The sequence below is a fragment of the Otolemur garnettii genome, unplaced genomic scaffold, assembly GCF_000181295.1.
Source record: "Otolemur garnettii isolate 467f Iridium unplaced genomic scaffold, OtoGar3 scaffold00036, whole genome shotgun sequence".
NCBI lineage: Eukaryota > Metazoa > Chordata > Mammalia > Primates > Galagidae > Otolemur > Otolemur garnettii.
The window spans coordinates 9,038,962-9,060,214 of NW_003852431.1; the positions used below are offsets into that span (position 1 = coordinate 9,038,962).

The window sequence follows — 21,253 nt, forward strand, 5'->3', positions numbered from 1 at the left end:
AAACTAAGAGATCTAGTACAGTCCCTGGCCAGTAAATTTTAATGGATTTTAATATGTTTTATCTGCCTCTCTTGTAACTCACCTGCTGCAGTTCTCCAAAGTGCTTTTTAAAACACATGTTAGTGTATTTTTTAAAAAAGACCTCTTCCTCGTAATTCTTTTTTTTTTTTTTTTTGAGACAAGGTCTCACTGTGTGGCCTTCATTAGAGTGCTGTGGCGTCACAGCTCACAGCAACCTCAAACTCTTGGGCTTAAGTGATTCTCTTGCCTCAGCATCCCAAGTAGGTGGGACCACAGGTACCTGCCATGACACCTAGCTATGCAATTCTTTATTTTCACTAAATTTTGTAACCTGTTCCTACTTTATATCTTTTCTATTTTTCTCTCATCCAGAGAGTCTTCCTTTCTTTTTTAAAAGCACATTTTCACCATCTTCATCTGTCCTTTTCTCAGTCACGTTACATTGAGCTATTTTTATTCCCTATTATTATTTGTTTTATTTATTTATTTTTTGAGATAAGAGTCTCACGTTGTCGCCCTCAGCAGAGTGCTGTGACATCATAGCCCTTAAACTCCTAGGCACAGGCTATCCTCTTGCCTCAGCCTCCCAAGTAGCTGGGACAACAGGCACCTGCTACAGCATCCAACTACCCTATTCTTTTTAAGGATTCTTATCTTCTGTTATTCCTCTTTCTCTATTTAGCTAATATTTTTCTAGCTTTTTTCCTAGCTTTTTTCTGTGGAACACAGAAGAATATGTATTCTAATGTTTAACTTTTACATGTACTATGAGGTAGGAACTGTTAGTATCCACTCTCTTTCTATGAATGAAGAAACTGGGTCCCAGGATCTTACAGCTAATAAGTGGTGAAGCAAGATTCTACCTCACTTAGAAACTCTCTTAGGTAAAATTTTTTGGTCAAGTTCTCTCACCTCCTTCAGATATTTATGTCAGTTACAAACATTTTATATAGAGCTATTTGGAACATTTAATATAAATAGGTAAATACATAAATTAGGAAAACAGCCTAATTAAGACCCTAAAACATTGCATACATTTCTTAATTTAAATTTGTATGTTTGTGTATTTCATTTAATATTTTAAAAAGCAGGTATTCTGATTTTTTATGTGTGGTATAGTCCAGCATGTATTGGACACACACAAAAGTATAAACATATGAATCAGCAGATCTCCGTAACTGAAAGATGGAAATGTGTTCTCCTCCTTTCCCTAGTTGTTTGAGTTGGGTCCTGATGGAGGAGATCATGAAACTGATGGAGACCTTCTTGCAGAGACTGATGTGCTGGCTTACGACTGTGCTGCGAGGTAAATGATACGCTCCTTATTCAGTGTAATCCTTACATACTTGTAATTCATTATGCATGAATAAACATAACTTACAGGAGTGTTAAGTATCATCTGTAAAGATCAGATGCTTAAGAAATTAAATTAATAATTTAATTAGTAATATGTGCTTGATAATTTCCCACTTTAGGAAGTAACCATCTTTATTGAAACCTCTTGGGAATTTGTCAGAAGCAGTATGTTTATTTATAAAGGTTCCCCATTACGTAAGTGGAGGCTTAGGTTTTATCAGTCCTCTGTGTAATCCTAATAATTATGTCAACATTGTGCTATGATTTGTACTCCCAGTAGTAACTATGTTAAGAAAACTTGTGGAGTATGTGTAGGCTTTTCCTGAAATAAGGGTGGTAGTAAGATACTGGTTTTGCTTATACCAGATGTATACTTTTAAAAACAAAACAGTAAATCTAACAAAAATGTTGTCTTCTGAAGGTGAAAATTTCTTTACCTTAAGCATTATCCAATATCACAAGATATTTTTCAGTAATCTTCAATCTCTAAACAAATAAACATGAGGAGAAATTTCAAGAAAGTTAATTAGTTAATTTCCAACAAAGCCTTAAAATGGCATTATTATTTGCCATTTTTAGTATGTGATTGTGAGTCAATATATAGAATATGGTTTCATTTACAGAGAATCTTCTGATTTTTCTTCATTTGCTTACTCACAAAATCCAGACTCCTAAGGCATTAAACAGAGTGTTAAAGGACTTCCACCATTTATCACAGTGTCTTTTTTGAGTTTCTACTTACTGTTCTATCTGTCACAAGTAGTAGTGAAACAGGACACCTTGCCATTTCCTGACCTTCTTTTATAATTTCATACTTCTACTGATCCCTTCATGACATTCGTCCCCTTCCTTAAGTGTCCTTTATTTTCTCTTCATTTCCAGTGATGGCTGATACACAGTTCTTCCACTCCGTTACCTAGAAGTTTATAACTTGCTTCTATCCTTTAGCAGATAACCCTGTAAATACATAACTTCTCTCACCTCCTAAACTAATAATCATTTTCTTGTGTATTGTGTGACAGACTCCAAACACTTTACCTGAATTAATTCATTTCTCAGAACAACTCTGTGAGATAGACATTATTTTCATCCCAATTTTCAGAGAAGAACCTGAGGTACAGAAAGGGTATAGTAACTTGCCCAAGGTCACCAGCTAGCAAGTCACAAAGCTGGGTCTTGAACCTAGGCCTCCTGACTCCAGAGCTGTTTTCCTAATATGCTACCTCTCAAAACATTTGAAATGAGTAAGTGAACTTTAAAACTAAAGTTCCTGTCTACATTTCTAGCAAAATTTATATATTTCATAACTATTTAAAACATTTTATTTTAACATGAAAGTTTTATAACACGTTGCAGAATTCAAGAAGGTGAGGAAATGTAATTCTGGTACCATAACACAAATAACTTATGTTCTAGTCCAGACTTTTTCAAAGATGCTTTTAATATTGTTTGATATGAATCTTATAATACAGTTAATTTCATGTTTTTGTTTGTAAGGAATTAAAAAAATAAATGTATGTAACAGGGAAGTACAAAGGCATTGTCTATGACTCACTGATTTTTCTCAGAGAAAAATATGCAATGATGTTTGATGAGCCAGTTCTCCTGCAAGCTGGATGGTGGTATGTGGCATGGGCCCGAGTGTCAGGACCCAGCAGTGACTGTGGGTCTCATGGACAAGCATCTATTACCACAGATGATGGGTAAGTGAAACGTTCAAGTGATACTTAAACAACTCTCATTTTTGCTAGTGGAATATTGTTTTGAAAACTCATATTGTTTCTGTAATATGATAAAAAGCTTAGTAATACTAGAGTGTAATATAAGTGCCAAATATGAAATTCCTGTAAACTCATGCTAAATAAAGATCTAGATAGGACAGAGAGATAGTAAGACTGCTGTACTATGCTGTTTGACTTATTTGTATTTGTGGGTATTAAATTTTATAAAAGCATTATTACCAAATTAGAAATTATAAAGAGGAAGGTGAAAGGATAGTGAGAAATTTGAGACCTTAAAAAAGAAGTAGATAATTACTAATAAATTTGACAATGCATATGAAAACTATTTATATTGTAAAGCTTCTTAGATAAGAGATGAAAAGTTGGGGAAATTTTACTGGTTAAAAATAATTTTTGTATACAGAATGCTTTTCAGTTTATTAGCTCTATTTTACTTATTTGTACTCTGTATACTAGAGAAGTAAAAAGTAAAAAGGTTTGCTTAAAGTCATGGTTACTATGTGGCAGAACAAAATCTGGACCTGGAATCTGTTGACTCTAAATCCAGTATTCTTTATGCTCTGTTTTGATTTATGTATTCAAAAGGACTATCATTTGTAAATGAAATTTCATTTATTACTTGTGAACATAAACTATTTGAATTGAGTAGAAGTTATATAAGAGTATATTTCAGTTTAGTTTACTTCATAGCAAACTGAACAAAAAAGGAACAGACAGATTTATGAGGTGAATTCATGTTTTTGAATATTCAAGGACACTGCAGTAGGAAATAAATCTGTTACTGTATATATCCCCTTTCAACTTACTCTGAGACTGTATACTAAAACTTAGGAATCTGCTTTCACCCTGGACTGTATGATTTTCTTTTTTTTTTTTTTTTTTTTTTTTGAGACAGAGCCTCAAGCTGTCCCCCTGGGTAGAGTGCCATGGCATTACAGCTCACAGCAACCTCCAACTCCTGGGCTCAAGCGAGTCTCCTGCCTCCGCCTCCCAAGTAGCTGGGACCACAGGCGCCCGCCACAACGCCCGGCTATTTTTTGGTTGCAGCCGTCATTGTTGTTTGGCGGGTCCGGGCTGGGGATTCGAACCCGCCACCTTAGGTGTACGTGGCTGGCGCCTTAGCCGGTTGAGCTATAGGCGCCGAGCCGACTGTATGATTTTCATAGGCAGTTCATTCAGTCTTGGACAACAGGGCACTTTGAGACATCTAGTCAAGTGCATTTTTTATTGTTTGTAAGTAGAAATCTTTTGTTAAAAGTTTACTTCTCTGGTTAAAACTGGAATATTTGAAAGGGCTGGATGGGTTGGACAGCTACTCACCTACGAGTTCAGTTTCTTCATTTTTCTGAGAAAGCCATTCAGAGCTAGCACTAAAATCAGGATGTTTTGCATTTCTTTTTTACTTTAAAGAATGAATCATTTTTATCAACATAAAACTTGAAAATATAATTGTTAAATTCCTTATTTCCTTTGAGGAATCTTTGATCATGTTGTCTTTGGTATCATGGTTATTTTTTTCTCTTCTTAGGGTTATTTTTCAGTTTAAGAGTTCAAAGAAGTCAAATAATGGTACAGATGTTAATGCTGGTCAGATACCTCAATTATTATACAGGTATTTAGCATATCTACACTTAATTAATATGGTTTATTCTCTTGCTATAATGATGTAGATGACTGCAAAATACACAGAATAATAGAGAAAAGTTACTTGAAGCAGTCAGCAAATTATGATATATTGGTAGAAATGTAACTACATTTAACATAAACATTTAATTTGGTTGATGTTTTGTGTAATTTTTTTTTTGTTTTTAGAAACAGAGTTTCACTTTGTCGTTCTCCGTAGAGTGCAGTGGCATCACAGCTCACAGCAACCTCCAACTCCTGGGCTTAGGTGATTTTCTTGTCTCAGCCTCCTGAGTAGCTGGGTGCCTGCCACAACTCCTGGCTATTTTTTTTTATGTAGTTTGGCTGGGGCTGGCACCCCACTCACTGAGCCACAGGTGCCACCCAATGTTTTGTGTATTTTTAAACATTTTCGACATAAGGCTTAATCTTGAACTTTGCCTAATACTCAGATTATCTTTAGTGTGTCAAAAACAATTTTTTTTTTTTTTTTTTGCAGTTTTTGGCCAGGGGCCAGGTTTAAACCCACCACCTCCAATAAATGGGGCTTGCGTCCTACTCCTTTGTACCACAGGTGCCGCCCCCAAAACAATTGAATATTGGCATAGTTTAATAAAAATGTTTAATCTATTTCTATACCAATTTCAGAATGGCATAGACTAATAATGTTTGTCTTAGAAAAGTGAAATTAGCTTAAGAGGGTATCCGTAGATATAAATTTGACATACTATAGTCTTATATTTCTTGTATAAGAATGAATGAATTAGAAAACCCTTTGCTTTTGATAAATTTCCACTTTTAATTGAAATATAATAATTCATTCAAATGATATTTATTATCTTTTTAACATTATTTAAGAATTTTAAATGCTTCACATATAGGGAGGTATATGGTTATGTGTGTGTTTTTATTTCTAGACTACTGCAGGCAGTAGCTTTAGAATAAAAATTCTAATAGATATAAACCTTAACTAAATAAACTAAATAACTAAATAAATTCTTACTTTAATAAAAAAGGAAATACCTATGTCTAGAATAGTAATTCTCTGTCTCTCATATCTTTCTTTCTAGTAATGATTTAATAAATCATTGTAAATGTAGATGTTACATATGTCCTTTTTCCCATGGGATTTTTGTTTGTTTTTTATACAGCATGCAGTCTACTGTTGTTTATAACGCATAGCTTTATGAACATAACAATTTGCATTGGACTACTGGTTGAATGACTTTTTAATAGTATCATCATTTAATAACAGCTTTATTATTAGAGATTATTATATAATTATTCTTATATAACTAAAGAATATAAGTTATATACATTCTCCAGTAAGAGGAGAAAACCTCTACTGCTCAGTCTTACAAAAATAGGATTTAAAGGCAGTGCTCACGTAAAAATTTGTTTAACATTGGGAAAATATTTTTAAAAGCCCCACACTGGCATTTTACTTGGTAAAAAAATTTTAAAAGTATACTTTATTTTGCTATTATAGAAATGCGTATTTTAAAAAGAAAAATGTCATTGGATTTTCAACATAACATTCTGTGTGTCTCCTACCTTAAGACTTCCAACCAGCGACGGCAGTGCTTCCAAAGGCAAGCAGCAAACCAGTGAGCCTGTACACATTTTAAAGAGATCTTTTGCAAGAACTGTCTCAGTGGTAAGCCATTTTTATAAATTTCAGCTTGGATATTCAGTGCACAGTTTCATTTTGAAGTTAGAGTTTAGTTGTTCTCTTTATCTGAGCATAGCTTTATAAACTCAGATTTGGTTTTGTGTTAGCATTTATATTCTAGGCCAAAGAAGGTGCATACTAAGTAACAGAACAATGGAGAGATGTTGCTTATGATTTTAACATGCCCAGATGAATTGCCCTTGCTGTTTCTGAAATAAGTGGCGGCTTTTCTAACAGGTCTTGTATGAATGCATATGTTGAAGGGATTAGAAGTGAAGGAAAAGTTAAGGATAGTGCTGGCACCCAAAATGTTCTTTAATACTTGAGGAACTAAGTAGAAGAGTAGCATATCTAACTAGGAACTTTATTGACCCACTTGTCATCTCTGATCTGCTTTGTGGTTACCAGTGCAGAGTGGAAAGTTACCATGATGTAGGTGAAAGATCTTAGTATGTCCGCTCAGGAAGTCTGGGTTAAGTTCTTGCTCTGCATTCATTATTTGAGAATTCTTACCCAAGTTATCTAAATAAATTATATCATAGCATTGTTATGAATTTCTAATGAGATAAGATGTATAAAATCCTTTTAGAAGTGCAAAGCACTCTGAGTGTGACTTGTTACTGTAGCTAGTAGTTTCTAATGTTGGTAAAATGCATAGGAAGAATATTTTTTTGAACATGTTAAATTTATTTTTTTAAAGCCACAAAATTAATACATGTTCATAGTAGGAATGGGATAGAGTAGGGATAAAACTATACTAAAAGTTTAGTAAAGAGAATGGGCCCCTGGAGCAGAAGGCATTTTTCTTTCGAGAGATTTTAGTAAGTATGTTAAAAGCATTGAAGACAGTACTATTATTTGATTATTTATTTAAAACATAGGTTTCTTACATTTCTTGTGTTCAACTGCATGAAGATTAATGATTACAAATACGTATCAGACTTTTTGGGTCAAAGCCATAGAATTTATTAACTCGTTACTTTCCAGAGCTCTTTCTGTTACTGTGTGATACATGTATTTCTGAAAAACTTTGTGTTCTATAAAATCATGCACCAGAAATAACAGGGTTGTAAGAAAAACAGTATTAGGAAGATTGCTTCAAGTTTACTCAAGTTTTTTAGCAAGCTCTGACAAAAAAAACAGTGGCAATCTGGGTAAAATATTGGCATAGTTGAAGTTCCACTAGTATTTTTACCTGGCTAAAAGGCATCTTAGTTCTTGGATCCTCTGTATCTTACATCCTTTTTGATTCTTCAATAAAAGTAGCTGTCTAATTCAAAGAGTAAAGTTCACTCAATTTTTCTTTTTCCCTCTTTACCTTGTTTTATAACACAATCAGAAATAATCTTATCAGCATTGTCATCTGCATTGTTGACTCCACCAGACTCCAATGCTACAGCTTGGAGTCTAGTGGGGAAAAGGACTATAATGTGAATAACTATAATAACATCTGAAATTTTATTCTACAAGGGTAAATAACTTAGTATAAGGGTAATAGGGAAGAAAGCTCAATTTTGAAAATTAAAAATAATGGGCCTTATGCAATGGGCTTGATTACAAGGAAAAGAAGTATCAACATGATCATAATCCTTTCATGCCAGGGGATGGTATAACATTTTAAATTTGGTTTTATCAGACTTGAAAGTCTACATACTGTACTAGTCCATTCTTATGACATTCCAGAGGGGCAAAACTAGGCGTAGAAAACATCGGTGTTATGAGAGGTTGGGGATAATGGGGAAAGTTGATTAGATAGGGGCGTGTGGGGACTTTCTAGGGTAGGGAAGATGTTTTATGTGTTGATTATGCTACTGGTTACCTGGCTGTATGTGTTTATTAAAATTTATAGAACTCTACACATAAAAAGAGAGGATTTTCTACAGGTAAATTATACTTCAGAGAACATAACGAAAGTATTGATTTTATATATATTACCTAAGGCCCCTCTGTCAAATAAAAATAAAATGCAACACATATTAAAGATTTTTTTCCCATTCCTCTGTTAGCACCATACTGCTTACATTGTTTGTGTATATCCTTTCAAAAGAATTTTATATGCAAATAGATATATTAGTATGTATTACATATACAAAATTCCATATAACATTCTTTTTTTTTTAATGATGCTTATAGTTTTACCATTTTAAAAAATTTTGTAGTATACAATGTGGACATCTTTTGCTGTCAATACATTTGGCTCTTTGTTAATATTTTTTGTTTGCATAGTATCTCCATAGAATGGTTTTGAGCTAATCTATTCAACTCGATTCCTACCAAAGAAGTAGTTTGTTTCTCATTTTTTACTATTACATTTTCCTTCGTGTGCCTTTATACACAGGTTGTCTTTGATTACTTGTGTACTTACCATACATGATTCAGGTGGAAAGGAGCTATGGCAGTTTACAGAAGATGTGCTTTGAGTAAGAGACTATAACAACGGAGGCTGTTTAGTACCTTTGCATCCTTTTAGTGTTATGATGAATTTGTTATCTTTTTTTTTCAAGCTGTCACCCTGGGTTGAGTGCCATTGTGTCATAGCTCATAGCAACCTCCAACTCTTGGGCTCAAGTGATCCTCTTGCTCCAGCTTTTCTGTTTTTAGTAGAGACCGGGATCTCACTTTTGCTCATACTGGTGTCGACTCGTGAGCTCAAGCTATCCACCCACCTGGGCCTCCCAGAGTGTTAGATTACAGGTGTGAGCCACCATGCCTGGCTTATGAATGTGTTTTCTTTTGATCCACGTGAGGATCTTTGACTCTATTTTTTCTTTTTGAATGATCTCTTTTTTCTGTGCATGGTAACCCCTTTGTGTTTATGTCTAAGACCTAGGTATTTTTATGGTCATTAGGTTACTGTAATTTTATAAAAAACGTATTCAGTCATTTCTTTTAAAAGGTTATACCACAAACTCTCATTTCGGGTATTAACTAAGACCAGAGGTCTGGGACTTGGTGGGAATCACATGTTCTGCTTTGTGATTAATGTAGTATCTGTCATCATCTGTCATCATGAAGCATGATGAAATCTGCAAAAAAGTCTACCACACTTAACTCACATTCCAGAATTTTAAAAAATCCAAATAAGAATATTTTAGTATTTTCTAGTCAATTTTACAATAATTGGCTATAGTTTGTATTGTATTATAAATTTTAATATGTAGACATAAAATAAGTTATTTGATACTTTTATCTAATACAAAAATGCTTATATTTTTTACTACAGTAACTATACAGAGCTTAATTTTCCTTTAATGCAAATGTGTATTTATAAGTGATTTTCACCTTTTCCCCTTATTGATAGAAGATTAGTAGTGGGAAAACTTCAAAGTATATAATTTTAAATAGAGAAATATTGAAAAATGTTGTTTTTAGAAATGCTTAACCACTTTACCTTTTTTGTAACATACTTTAAAGATACTTTTAATGATAATTTAATAAGTGAACTATAAGAGTGTCTGTCCTTTGGGCTCCTTAAAACGCAGTAAAAAAGTTCAGGATAAAGTTTTAAATTACATGTCATTTTCTTTCTATTTGATTCAAATTATGGTATCATTTGAACTAATTGTTGTCTGTTTTTTTCATATTCTGGATTAGGAATGTTTTGAGTCGTTGTTGAGTATTCTTCACTGGAGCTGGACCACCTTAGTCTTAGGAGTTGAAGAACTCAGAGGATTAAAAGGTTTCCAGTTCACAGCTACCCTTCTAGATTTAGAGAGACTGCGCTTTGTTGGTACCTGTTGTCTGAGGTTATTGCGTGTCTATACCTGTGAAATTTACCCAGTGTCAGGTATGATGCATTTTTTGAAATGACTAGAGAGAAAACATTTGAGACATTGAAAAGCTCTTCATAGAGATAGACAAGAGTTTAAGATCCCCAGTTACCTTTAAGCTGTTGTTAAAATGAAGGAGAAAGCTTGCTATGATGCTGTGTATTTGTTTATAGAGAATAAACTAGATTATATGTCTTTCTGATGACAAATAGTGATAGTAGGTTAAAATTAAATACTCTAATAAGTGTTATTTTAAACAAATTTTGCAAATAGAAATGTTTTGAATAATTCATTAGAACTTAAATGCTAAAACTGAGAGTTTTTTCCATTTAGATTTAAAAAAGAAATAACTTTAGACTGTATTTAAAATAATCTCTAAGTTGCTTCATTGTTATCCTAGGTGATGAGTACTTGTGATTTTTAGCTATATAGGAAATGATTGAGTCATATTGATTGTTTTCATGCATATTTAGTGTTTTACTTACTTAGCAATCTGGTTTTTTTTCTTCGAAGCTACAGGAAAAGCAGTTGTAGAAGAAACTAGCAAATTAGCAGAATGTATTGGAAAAACTAGAACTTTGTTAAGAAAAATTTTATCAGAAGGAGTTGATCACTGCATGGTAAAATTGGATAATGATCCTCAAGGATATCTCAGTCAACCTTTGAGTCTCCTGGAAGCTGTCCTACAGGAGTGTCATAATACTTTCACTGCCTGTTTTCATTCTTTCTACCCAACTCCTGCCTTACAGTGGGCGTGCCTTTGTGATCTGCTGAATTGTTTGGATCAGGTAATTTAAGTAGTAAAATGTTAGTTGAAAATCTAACATATTGCTTAATATTCTCTAAGAAAAAGATTGTAGTTGCCTATATCTTATTAGCTTTTATAAATGATAAATTAGGAAGTCATTTGGTATATGTGAAATACAAAAAGGTATTTTGTCCTCTGTTTGCTTTATCATTTTTTAGTTATACAACTGGCAGGCAGGTTGTGCAGCTACTGGTTTGCTCTTTGAATCTTTAAGTAAATGTATGAGCAAGAGGGCAAGAGCAGTAGTGTGTATATAAGAGCAAGGACAACACCCCGCCAGCCCTCACTTCATCCGCAACAGCGAAGAGAGAGAGCTGACTGAATGTGCATGTTAGCGCACCTTCTTGAGGAAACCATAACCTTCATAAATGTGGAGTTATCAAATCATGTACTACTTGTGATTGGTTGGCTGGGCACAGTGGCTCATGCCTGTAAGCCTAGCACTTTGGGAGACTGAGGGAGGAAGATTGCTTCAGGCCAGGAGTTCGAGACCAACCAGCCTGGCCAAAATAATGAGACCCCCATGACCACAGAAAATATCTAGAGAAAACTAGCCAGGCATGGTGGTGCATAACTGTAGTCGCAGCTACTCCAGAGACTAAGGGAAGAGGATCACTTACTTGAGTCCACGAGTTGGAGGTTGCAGAGAACCATGGGGATGCCAATGCACTCTACCCTGGTGACACAGTGGGAACCTGTCTCAAAATAAACCAAAACCAAAACGTCTGGGACCAAACATTGATAGAACTATAGGGAGAACAGACAAATTAACTTTAGTAGTTGGAGACGTCAATGCTTCTCTTTCAGTAATGAATAGAACACATTTTATTTTATTTATTTATTTATTTATTTTGCAGTTTCTGGCCGGGGCTGGGTTTTGAACCTGCCACCTCCGGCATATGGGGCCGGCACCCTACTGTTCTGAGCCACAGGCACTGCCTGAATAGCACACATTTTAACACTATTTGCATTGATCTAATTGACCTTTATAAAAACAGAATATGAAACTACGGAATACAAGTGCACATGGAATGCTGACCAAGATAAATCATGTACTAGGGCATAGTCTTAGTAAATTTCAGATGATTAAAGCCTTACAAGAGTATGTTTTCAGACTAAAATAAAATTAGAAATCAATAGCAAAATCTATAGAGAAAAATACAAAATATTGAGAAAATAGACAGTACTTCTAAGTAACTGCTGGATCAAAGAAATCATAAAAGAAATTTTAAAATATTTTGCATAGAAAGATAAAAATATTGTATCAGTATTTGTGGGATGTATCTACAAGCATTGTTTAGAGAACTTTTATACCCTTAAATGAATTATGCTAGGAGAGAAGAAAGGTTTAAAATCAATGATCTAAGCTTCTCCCTTAAGAAGTCAGAAGGAAAAGCAAATCAAAACCAAAGAAAGAAGGAAAGAAATAATAAGAACAAAAATCAGTGAAGTAGAAAATAGAGAAAATTAATGAAGATAAAAATTGATCCTTTGAAAAACAAACAAAATTTATAAATTCTTAGCCAAGTCTGATTGAGAGAGAATAAAGATAAAAAAAAAATCCACAAAATCCTTTTATCAGAAATGAAATAGTGAATATCACTTATTGATTCAACTTATAATAGTAATAGAATAATTTGGACAACCTTATTTCAATGAATTTTACAGTTTTAGAAAAAGTTGACAGATGCCCTGAAAAATATAATTTAGTGAAAACTGATTTAAGCAACAAAAAAAGCTGAATTGCTTTGTATCATTATAAAAATCTGAATTCATTATCAAAAATTTTCCCACAAAATTCTAGGCCCAGGTATTATCATTTATAAATTCTTTTAAACATTTAAGAAAGAAATAATTTTAATCTTTTACAATTTTGGGGGGGGATATAGGAGGCAGAACTTCTAACTAATTTTGTGAGGTTAGCCTTATTCTCATACCAATACCTAACAAAGATATTATAAGAAAAAATGATAGATGGTTATCCAGTTATGGAAAATCTTATCAAATCAAATCCAGCAACATAAATAATAAATATATCTTGACCAAGTGGGATTTATCTTAGAAATACTACGTCAGTTCAACATTTGAAAGTCAAATGTAATTCATCATATTTACTGAATAAGGAGGGCAAATCATATGATCCTCTTAATAGCTACAGATAAAAGATTTGGCAAAATTAGCAGTTAATCAATGACAAAAACTTCTCAGCAAAGTCTAGGATATGACGAAACTTTCTCAATTTGATAATGATATGTATCTACAGAAAACTCACAACTAACATCCAACTTAATAGTGAAATACTAAATGCTCCCTCAATGCTTACCAAGTTTGTAAACAAGGTACAGGGCATCTATTCTCACCACTTCTATTCGACATTGTACTGGAATTGCAAACTACCCTATCTATATCCCTCAAATTCACTGTCATAATGCAGGCATCCCAGACAACTTTAAATCTATGTAGCAGGGCAGTGTATTACCCCTTAATTTCTAGGATCAAGATTATTCTTCAAATTAGTGCACAAATTAGCTACTCTCTCAGCCTTTCCAAGTCTGATATGGTTGTTTTCTTTCTTTGCTAGACTAGTTTAGGAAAAGTTTATGTAGCATATGGTGCTTGGTTTTTATGCTTGACCTTGTAACACAAATATTTGATGAACTAAGTAATATGTACACTATTTTTGTGAGTTAGGCTATCTTATGTTAAGTATTTTATATTTTATTATAAAATGTTACAAATGTGCTACTAATTTTTCTGGATAAACTATGGAATATGATGATATAATTTTGTGACCTTAAATGTCACAAATTTAGCACAGAATTATAATTTGTACCCTTTATTATTTGAGAAAAATAGTTTCAGCATTTATTGAACATGCCTGATGTACTCTAACTGGGGCCTTTTTAGCATCTTACTTTGAAACAGTGCCAGAAAAAGATATGTAAATATGTAAACTCTCATTTACTTGAGCATAGGAGGCTGATTTTTGTTGACTGCCCCTAAGTTTCCATTTTCATTGAATAGTAATTTAAACAATTATGTTTTAAAGTACTGATGTAGTATTATTCTATAACAAGACATGTAAATGACTGAGTCCCAGAAAATTTTGATTTATTTAAAAAAACTTGTTTACCTTTTATGTATCCAGAAACTTGTATTATACTGATCCAATATTTGTATGAAGGCACATGTTTTTGTCTTTTAAAGGATATCCAAGAAGCAAACTTCAAGACATCAAGTAGCCGACTCCTTGCAGCTGTCATGTCGGCTCTGTGCCACACTTCTGTGAAGCTGACTTCCATCTTCCCTATTGCATATGATGGAGAAGTGCTACTGCGGTCAATTGTGAAACAAGTTAGCACAGAGAATGACTCAGCGCTAGTTCATCGTTTTCCTCTTTTGGTGGCACATATGGAAAAACTCAGCCAGGTGGGTCTTTCTCGGAAATCTCTTTTATAGTGAGGCAATACACCTGGAATTGGAGATATATTTAGCTTGGCACTCGTTTGGGGAAAAACTCCCCAAGCTACGTTTTTCCCTGTATTCTCATACCACAATAATCATCAGCACAGATTTCTGTGACCAAATGTATGTGGGTTTTACCTGTATACACCAAGCAACAGACATCAGCTGGGGTATCCTTTAATTCAATTCTGATTTAAGTCCAGGCCTCTGGAAATTCTGACTGACTGGCTTCAAGTTGAGGTTCCCACAGCCTCCTCTTTGGGCTTAATCAGTTGGCAGTTCACAGAACTCAGGGAAACACTTAGGTTTATTAGTTTATGATAAAGGACATTGCAAAGATGCAAATGAAGGGATGTGTAGAGTGAGACATAGGGAAGAGGTATGGACCTTCCATGCCCTTCCTGGCTGCCCACCTTCCGGTAACTTCCTCATGTTTAGCTACCAGGAAGCTCTCCAAAACTGATCCTCATAGCCACTTGATCATGTGATTAGCCTTCAGGTTATGGGATGGAACAGGGACTTATTACCCACTCTCAGAAAGTGGGGAAAGATTAGAGTTCTGCCTCTGGACAGATGAAAGTCAGGGATATTCTGTTTCCTGAGGTATAATACACCCAATATTATAAAAAAAAGACTGTAACTAGGGCTATGGGAGTTAGCCAGGAACTGTGGAGGAAGACCTATACGTGCAAGGTCTGACAATTAAGTTCACAAACTTGCCACCCTGTGCTTGGACTAGCAGCATTATACAAACAGCTCGTTAAGGTTTCATAGCTTTCCTGTAGATCACTGTCTCACAGCTGTTTGTGTGGACATATAGGGTGTCTTGCTGAGTGGTGTTTATTATTATTATTGTGTGTTTTTTGTGTGCCATTGTGACAACGCCAGGACTTGAATTAGAGCAGTGCACAAATATTAAATTTCATGTGAAACTTGGCAAGAGTGGAAGTGAAATGAGGGACATACTAGTCCAACTTTACAGGGCTAATGCCATGAAGAAAATGGGAGTGTACAAATGGATTAAACATTTTTCTGAAGGGGGAGAGAACATCAAAGATGAAAAGAAGTCAGGGTGGCCAAAAATGAACAGAACTGATGAAAAATTGCAGAAATTCATCAAGTTTTACATCAGAATCATCAGCTAACTATGAGGAGCATAGCAGACCAAGTAAGCATCAATAGAGGAACACTTAGGAAAACTTAACTGAAAATCTTGGCATGAGAAAGGTTTGTGCAAAAATGGTCCCAAAGGAGCTCACCAATGAACAAAAACAAAGGAGAGTTGCAGTTTGGCAAGACCCTTTGGAGAGGCAGAACACTGGTTTTGATAGTGTTATCACTGGCAATCAAACATGAGTGTACCAATTACGACCCTAAAACAAAGCATCACAGTGCACAATGGAAATCAGCTAATTCTCGACGACCAAAAAATTTCTTTCAGTCCAAATCAAGAGTCAACACTATGTTGCTAACTTTCTTAGATATCAGAGAGATTGTTATCCATTTATAACAACTGGAAAGTTAACCAAGTTTACTATTTGGAATTTGCTGAAAAGTCTGTGTGAAAAAGTTAGGCAAAAATGACCTGAAATCTTCTTCAACAATTCGTGGCAACACACCACCTCGTATAGCCCTGTCTGTGAGGGAGGTTTTAGCTAGTAAGCAATAACTACATTGGAATACTTTGCCTACTCACCTGCTCTGGCTCCCAGTGAATTTTTCTTTACCTGAAGATAAACAATATTAAAAGGAAGACATTTTGATGAGATTCAGAACATCAAGGGTAATATGAGTATAGCTCTGATGGCCATTCCAGAAAAAGAGTTCTTAAATTGCCTTGAAGGTAGGTAGGCTAGATGCTGACAATGGTGTATTACCTCCCAAGTGGAGTATTTCAGAGGTGCCCATGGTGATTGGTACTTAGCAGTGAGTTATGTAACACTTTTTCCTAGGATGAGTTCTTGAACTTAATTGTATATTCATATATATCACAATAACACGGTGCTTACTCTCCTATATTGGTAAATATATTTAAGAAATGGCAAAGAACTAAAAATCTTTTTTAATTCTTATATTTACTTATAAAATGAACAATGGTTTTTCTCTTATTTTATTTTGAATAATTACATTTAAAAATTTTGAATGTTATGCAGTGAATATGTATATTTTTGATGAACGATTTGAAAGTAAGTTAGATACATACAATATTTTCTATGCTAATATGTTTTAATGAGATAGAATGATGAGGAAATAAAGGATTTTTAAAACATCTTCTGAATAACATTTTGGTATGTTAAAATGGGCACTGTAAAACAATAATCATGGGAAATATTATTTAATAACTATTTCTGGTTTTTAGATACCACTATAAAAAAAACTTAAGTATATACATAAAACTCATTACCCAAGATAATGAGTATTAAATAGGATGGTTATCCTAATTATATAGTACAATTTTTGTTGTCTAAAGCAACAGAAAAATTATGAAAATTTCAATAACTCACACCTATAATCCTAGCACTCTGGAAGGCTGAGGCAAGTGGATTGCTTAAGCTCATGAGTTTGAGGCTAACCTAAACAAAAAGCATAGATCTTGTTTCTACTAAAAATTAAAAAAAAAAAAAAAGAACTGAGGCAAGAGGATTCCTTGAGCCCATGAGTTGCTATGAGCTATGATGCCACAACACTTTACCCGGAACAACAAAGTAAATTTGTCTAAAAAAATTTTTTTTTCAATAACATATAGAAGAAAAAATAATAATAGCAAAATGGAAAGAAAATTTTCAGAGAGTTAATATAATATTTTCACAAGATTCAATAGAAATAATAAAGGTCGAGTAACTCAACATGGTAAAAATTTTAGCCTTAATATTAATTAAATACCAGTAAAAGTAGTGTTGAACTCTCAGTTCATTTGTACAAGTCAAAAAAAGAATTTTTTCTTACAAATTTCCATGTTGGTGAGACTGTGAGGAAATATACTAAACTTATAGCATTACATAATTAGTCTAAATAATAATTTTCTTTTATCTTAAATACCTACTGTCTGCTGGGATTTTAATTAGATACTGGTTGAGGCAGTATAACAAAACAAAATATAGCTCTTGAATTAAGGTCTGTAAGCTAGCAGATACCTTTAGAAGATAAATTATCAATTCACTATTATGTGATACCAGTATTTTCACAGAAAACTCTCTAAGGGAATAGTTAGGTAACTAAAGCTGTATGTGTATTTTATTAGAGTAAAAAATTAGAGAGCTAAGCACAGTGGCTCACACCTGTAATCCTAGCACTCTAGGAGGCTGATGCTGGTGGATTGCTTGAGCTCAGGAGTTCCAGACCACCCTGAGCCAGAGCAAGACCCCCACCTCTAAAAATAGCCAGGCATTGTGGTGGATGCCTATAGTTCCAGATACTCCGGAGGCTTAGGCAGGAGAATTGCTTGAGCCCAAGAGTTTGAGGTTGCTGTGAGTACTTATGGTGATGCCACGGCAATCAACCCTAGGGTGACAAAGTGAGACTGTCTCAAAAAAAAAAAAAAAAACCAATTAGAAACTTTAATAAAATATTAGCCTTAAATTGTTCATCTTTAAGTGAAACTGCTGAATTTGGGTATATCACACTTGATCAAATATGATTCAGCTGTTAAAAATAAGTATCTTTACATTTAGTGTCAAGGAAATGTTTTAAAATTTTTAAATCAGAACCACACACACACATAATAACTATGTAAGACACATGCAGAAGTCAATTGATTGAAGAATACTGAAAAATGAAAATAATACAGGGGTGATAAAGATATAAATAATTTGGTGTTTTTCTTTTGGAATTTCCTTTAGTGTTATCATTTTTAAAAAATATATTGAAAAATTTTTAAATTTCAGCAACATTGTAAGAGTTAAGTACTAGTATTTACTGAGTTTCAATAATTAATAATTGAGTATTTGCTTATCTTTATTAATAATAGTCTGAAGATTGTATGTCCTGGTTAGTATACATACTCCTATCTTCTTTATAATGGATATTATGGCATTCTGTTATTTCAGTTATAATAGATCTTATCAATGCTTTATATATATGTGTATTTATTTAGATTAGTCACAATATTTCAGTATTTTTAAAAATGCTGCTGAAGATGTAACTATACTTTCATGCATATTCACAATGGTTTTCCCAATAAAAATCATTAGGGGTGGAAAAATTTCTTAAGTCAAGGAAAATATGTTAAGGGTTTATTACAGATTGCCAGAATGCCATTTAGAAAGCTAATGTTAGCTTGTATTCCCCACCACCAATGAATAGAGTACCTTTTAAAAAAATGTTAGTGGCTGATGATGTGCTAATTGTTTTTGTCTTGTGTGGGAAACTTCTTGTATTAATCTTTACAATTCTAATTAGAAATATTAAGTAGACATAAATAAATACCCTCTACCATTCCTGCCTTCCAGGTAAAGTCCCAGAGATTCTTAATGATGGAGTACAATTGGGGCTTGAGTTTTATTAAAAACTAACTTTCTGAGATGTTTCAGAAAGTAAAGTTTCTGGAGGATGAAAAGTATAAGAGATAAAAGAACTGGAATTTTAACAAAATCAAGAATTAATTATTTTAAATCCAGCAAAACTAATTATATAAGAAATTAACCAAAATATTATAATAGTCCTATTTAAATAATAGAAATAATTTACAAATGAAAGATTGTGCCCCAGTGTTTTCTTTGGTTTGTTTGTTTGTTTCAGCCTAAAATTATGCATTAGGAGAATTTTTCCATGATTCATTTTCTTGAAATTTTTCTGTTTTAGAGTTTGGAAACCCTAGTTAAGAAATCAGGAAGATACAGTAGAAATTGTAAAACTGCATAGGAATTACATGCATGTACAAAAAGAATTTTGTTAGAAAATTGATTTGCACAGACTATTTAGAGTTCCTTGAGTTTGAGATTAGAATTTTTTCCTATAGAAAAAGCTTTTTTTTTTTTTTTTTGCAGTTTTTGGGCAGGGCTGGGTTTGAACCTACCACCTCTGGCATAAGGGGCCGGTGCCCTACTCCTTAGCCACAGGCACCACCCTAGAAAAAGCTTTTTAAAGGAGAAGAGTAGTTTTCTGTCTGACATATAGGATTGTGACTTAAAAAGAAAAATTAATCAAAGTTAATAAAAACAGAGACATTTTATAAATGTGTGGTACTTTAAGGCACAGAAATTAATAGTTCAGAAAATAACTTCTAGGTGGAAAGTAGGTATAGTGACTCCAGTCTAAACTGGGTAATCTTGTATAGGAAAATAAAGCAGTACCTTAGAACTTTCTCTTTTCATGTATTATAGAGTGAAGAGAATATCTCAGGGATGACAAGCTTCCGTGAAGTTTTGGAGAAAATGCTGGTCATTGTAGTGCTACCAGTCAGGAACAGCCTGAGGAGAGAAAATGAGCTCTTCTCCTCCCACCTGGTCTCTAACACCTGTGGATTACTCGCCAGTATTGTCAGCGAACTGACAGCATCAGCGTTGGGATCTGAGGTAATAAGTTGTATTTTGAGATTGGATACTAAGTACATGACTAATTTCCCACATAGATTTTTTAAATATATATTTTGACTTGGTAGAAACAAATTTCAGTCCCACTGTATTTTTTCCTTTAAAAATAAAATTTCTTCAAACTGAACTTTTTTTTTCTTTTTACTTTCCTTATGCCTCTTACTGGCTGTTATTTGCTTCCTCTCCTCACCAGTTTACCAGAATTTCACAGTGATATGAAGTATACATTTTCCTCATAGACTAGCTTCTCATCCCTCATCCGCCCCATTGTACAACTACCCCTGCCCCACCTCCGCCACCGTGCACCAGTGAAAGAAAGTATAGTTCTCATTGCTGAATGTTGAACCATGCTGATGAGGTCAGGTTGCTAATAATGATTTCATGGTGTAGGAAAGGTAGAGAGGTGCACATCATGGCTCTACTTTGGCTTTGGCCTGTGAGGCCACTGAGGCCCATATCAGAAAATTATTAATTTTTAGATAATCTGTTCATTCAGACTATAATGTTTCCCTTAGTACTAAACCCTGGAGGATGCAGAAAAGTTGATAATGCATAGATCACCTTCTGAAGTTTGTTAAAGAGTTATCCTCTATGAACTTAACCTTTGTAACAAAAAGAAATGCCCAAAATTGCAGGGTACCTAATATACAACCTTGAGAGTTCTCAAAGACCCTTGCTTTAGGTATCTGTATTTCTTTCTCAGAGGTTTATAATTCTTGCTGGAATCATAGACTTCAGTTTTTCCCTATGTATATTCTCCCAGATTTCTGCAGCCAACTTTGAGTAGAAGTAGGCGCTATAAATAAAAACAGTTTCCACCCAGAATAAGTACTGTGGTCCTCTCCAATGAGAGTTTTTAATTAGTATAGTTATTCATGTATGTAAACTGAAACATTGAATGGTAAGTTATAAAAACATCTTTAGTGCGATTCAAACTTAGGAGTAGACTGTTTTCTTCAAATAAAGTCTTATTTGGAAATTCACAGATAAGAACAGATGGTCTTATTGAAGAGGGGAACCTTGAATTCATCTCTTCCTTGCATACCTATCTCTGCAGAAGTCCTAGTGCAGGAGTCCTCAAACTTTTTAAACGGGGCCAATTCACTGTCCCTCAGACTGTTGGAGGGCCAGACTATGGGTCCCAGGACGAGTCAGCTACTAAGCAAGACAGGCAATAGCGGCAAAAACACTCAGTGGGCTAGATAAATGTCCTCAGCAGGCTGCATATGGCCCGCAGGCCGTAGTTTGAGGACGCCTGTCCTAGT

The 21,253-nt window shown here is 34.1% G+C and overlaps 1 protein-coding gene across 10 annotated transcripts in view; it reads left to right on the forward strand.

The window, feature by feature from the left end:
• MYCBP2 (MYC binding protein 2, E3 ubiquitin protein ligase) overlaps positions 1-21,253 on the forward strand; it is a 273,377-nt gene that overhangs the window by 117,055 nt on the left and 135,069 nt on the right. For 9 of the 10 annotated variants that reach the window (XM_023513171.1, XM_023513166.1, XM_023513164.1 and 6 more), the window contains 8 exons: positions 1,236-1,327; positions 2,946-3,080; positions 4,648-4,731; positions 6,303-6,399; positions 10,009-10,201; positions 10,698-10,972; positions 14,200-14,421; positions 19,779-19,970. In XM_023513171.1, the coding sequence (XP_023368939.1) occupies positions 1,236-1,327; positions 2,946-3,080; positions 4,648-4,731; positions 6,303-6,399; positions 10,009-10,201; positions 10,698-10,972; positions 14,200-14,421; positions 19,779-19,970 (1,290 nt within the window). The remainder of the gene's footprint in view (positions 1-1,235; positions 1,328-2,945; positions 3,081-4,647; positions 4,732-6,302; positions 6,400-10,008; positions 10,202-10,697; positions 10,973-14,199; positions 14,422-19,778; positions 19,971-21,253) is intronic. The other variant, XM_023513162.1, reaches the window with a different exon arrangement.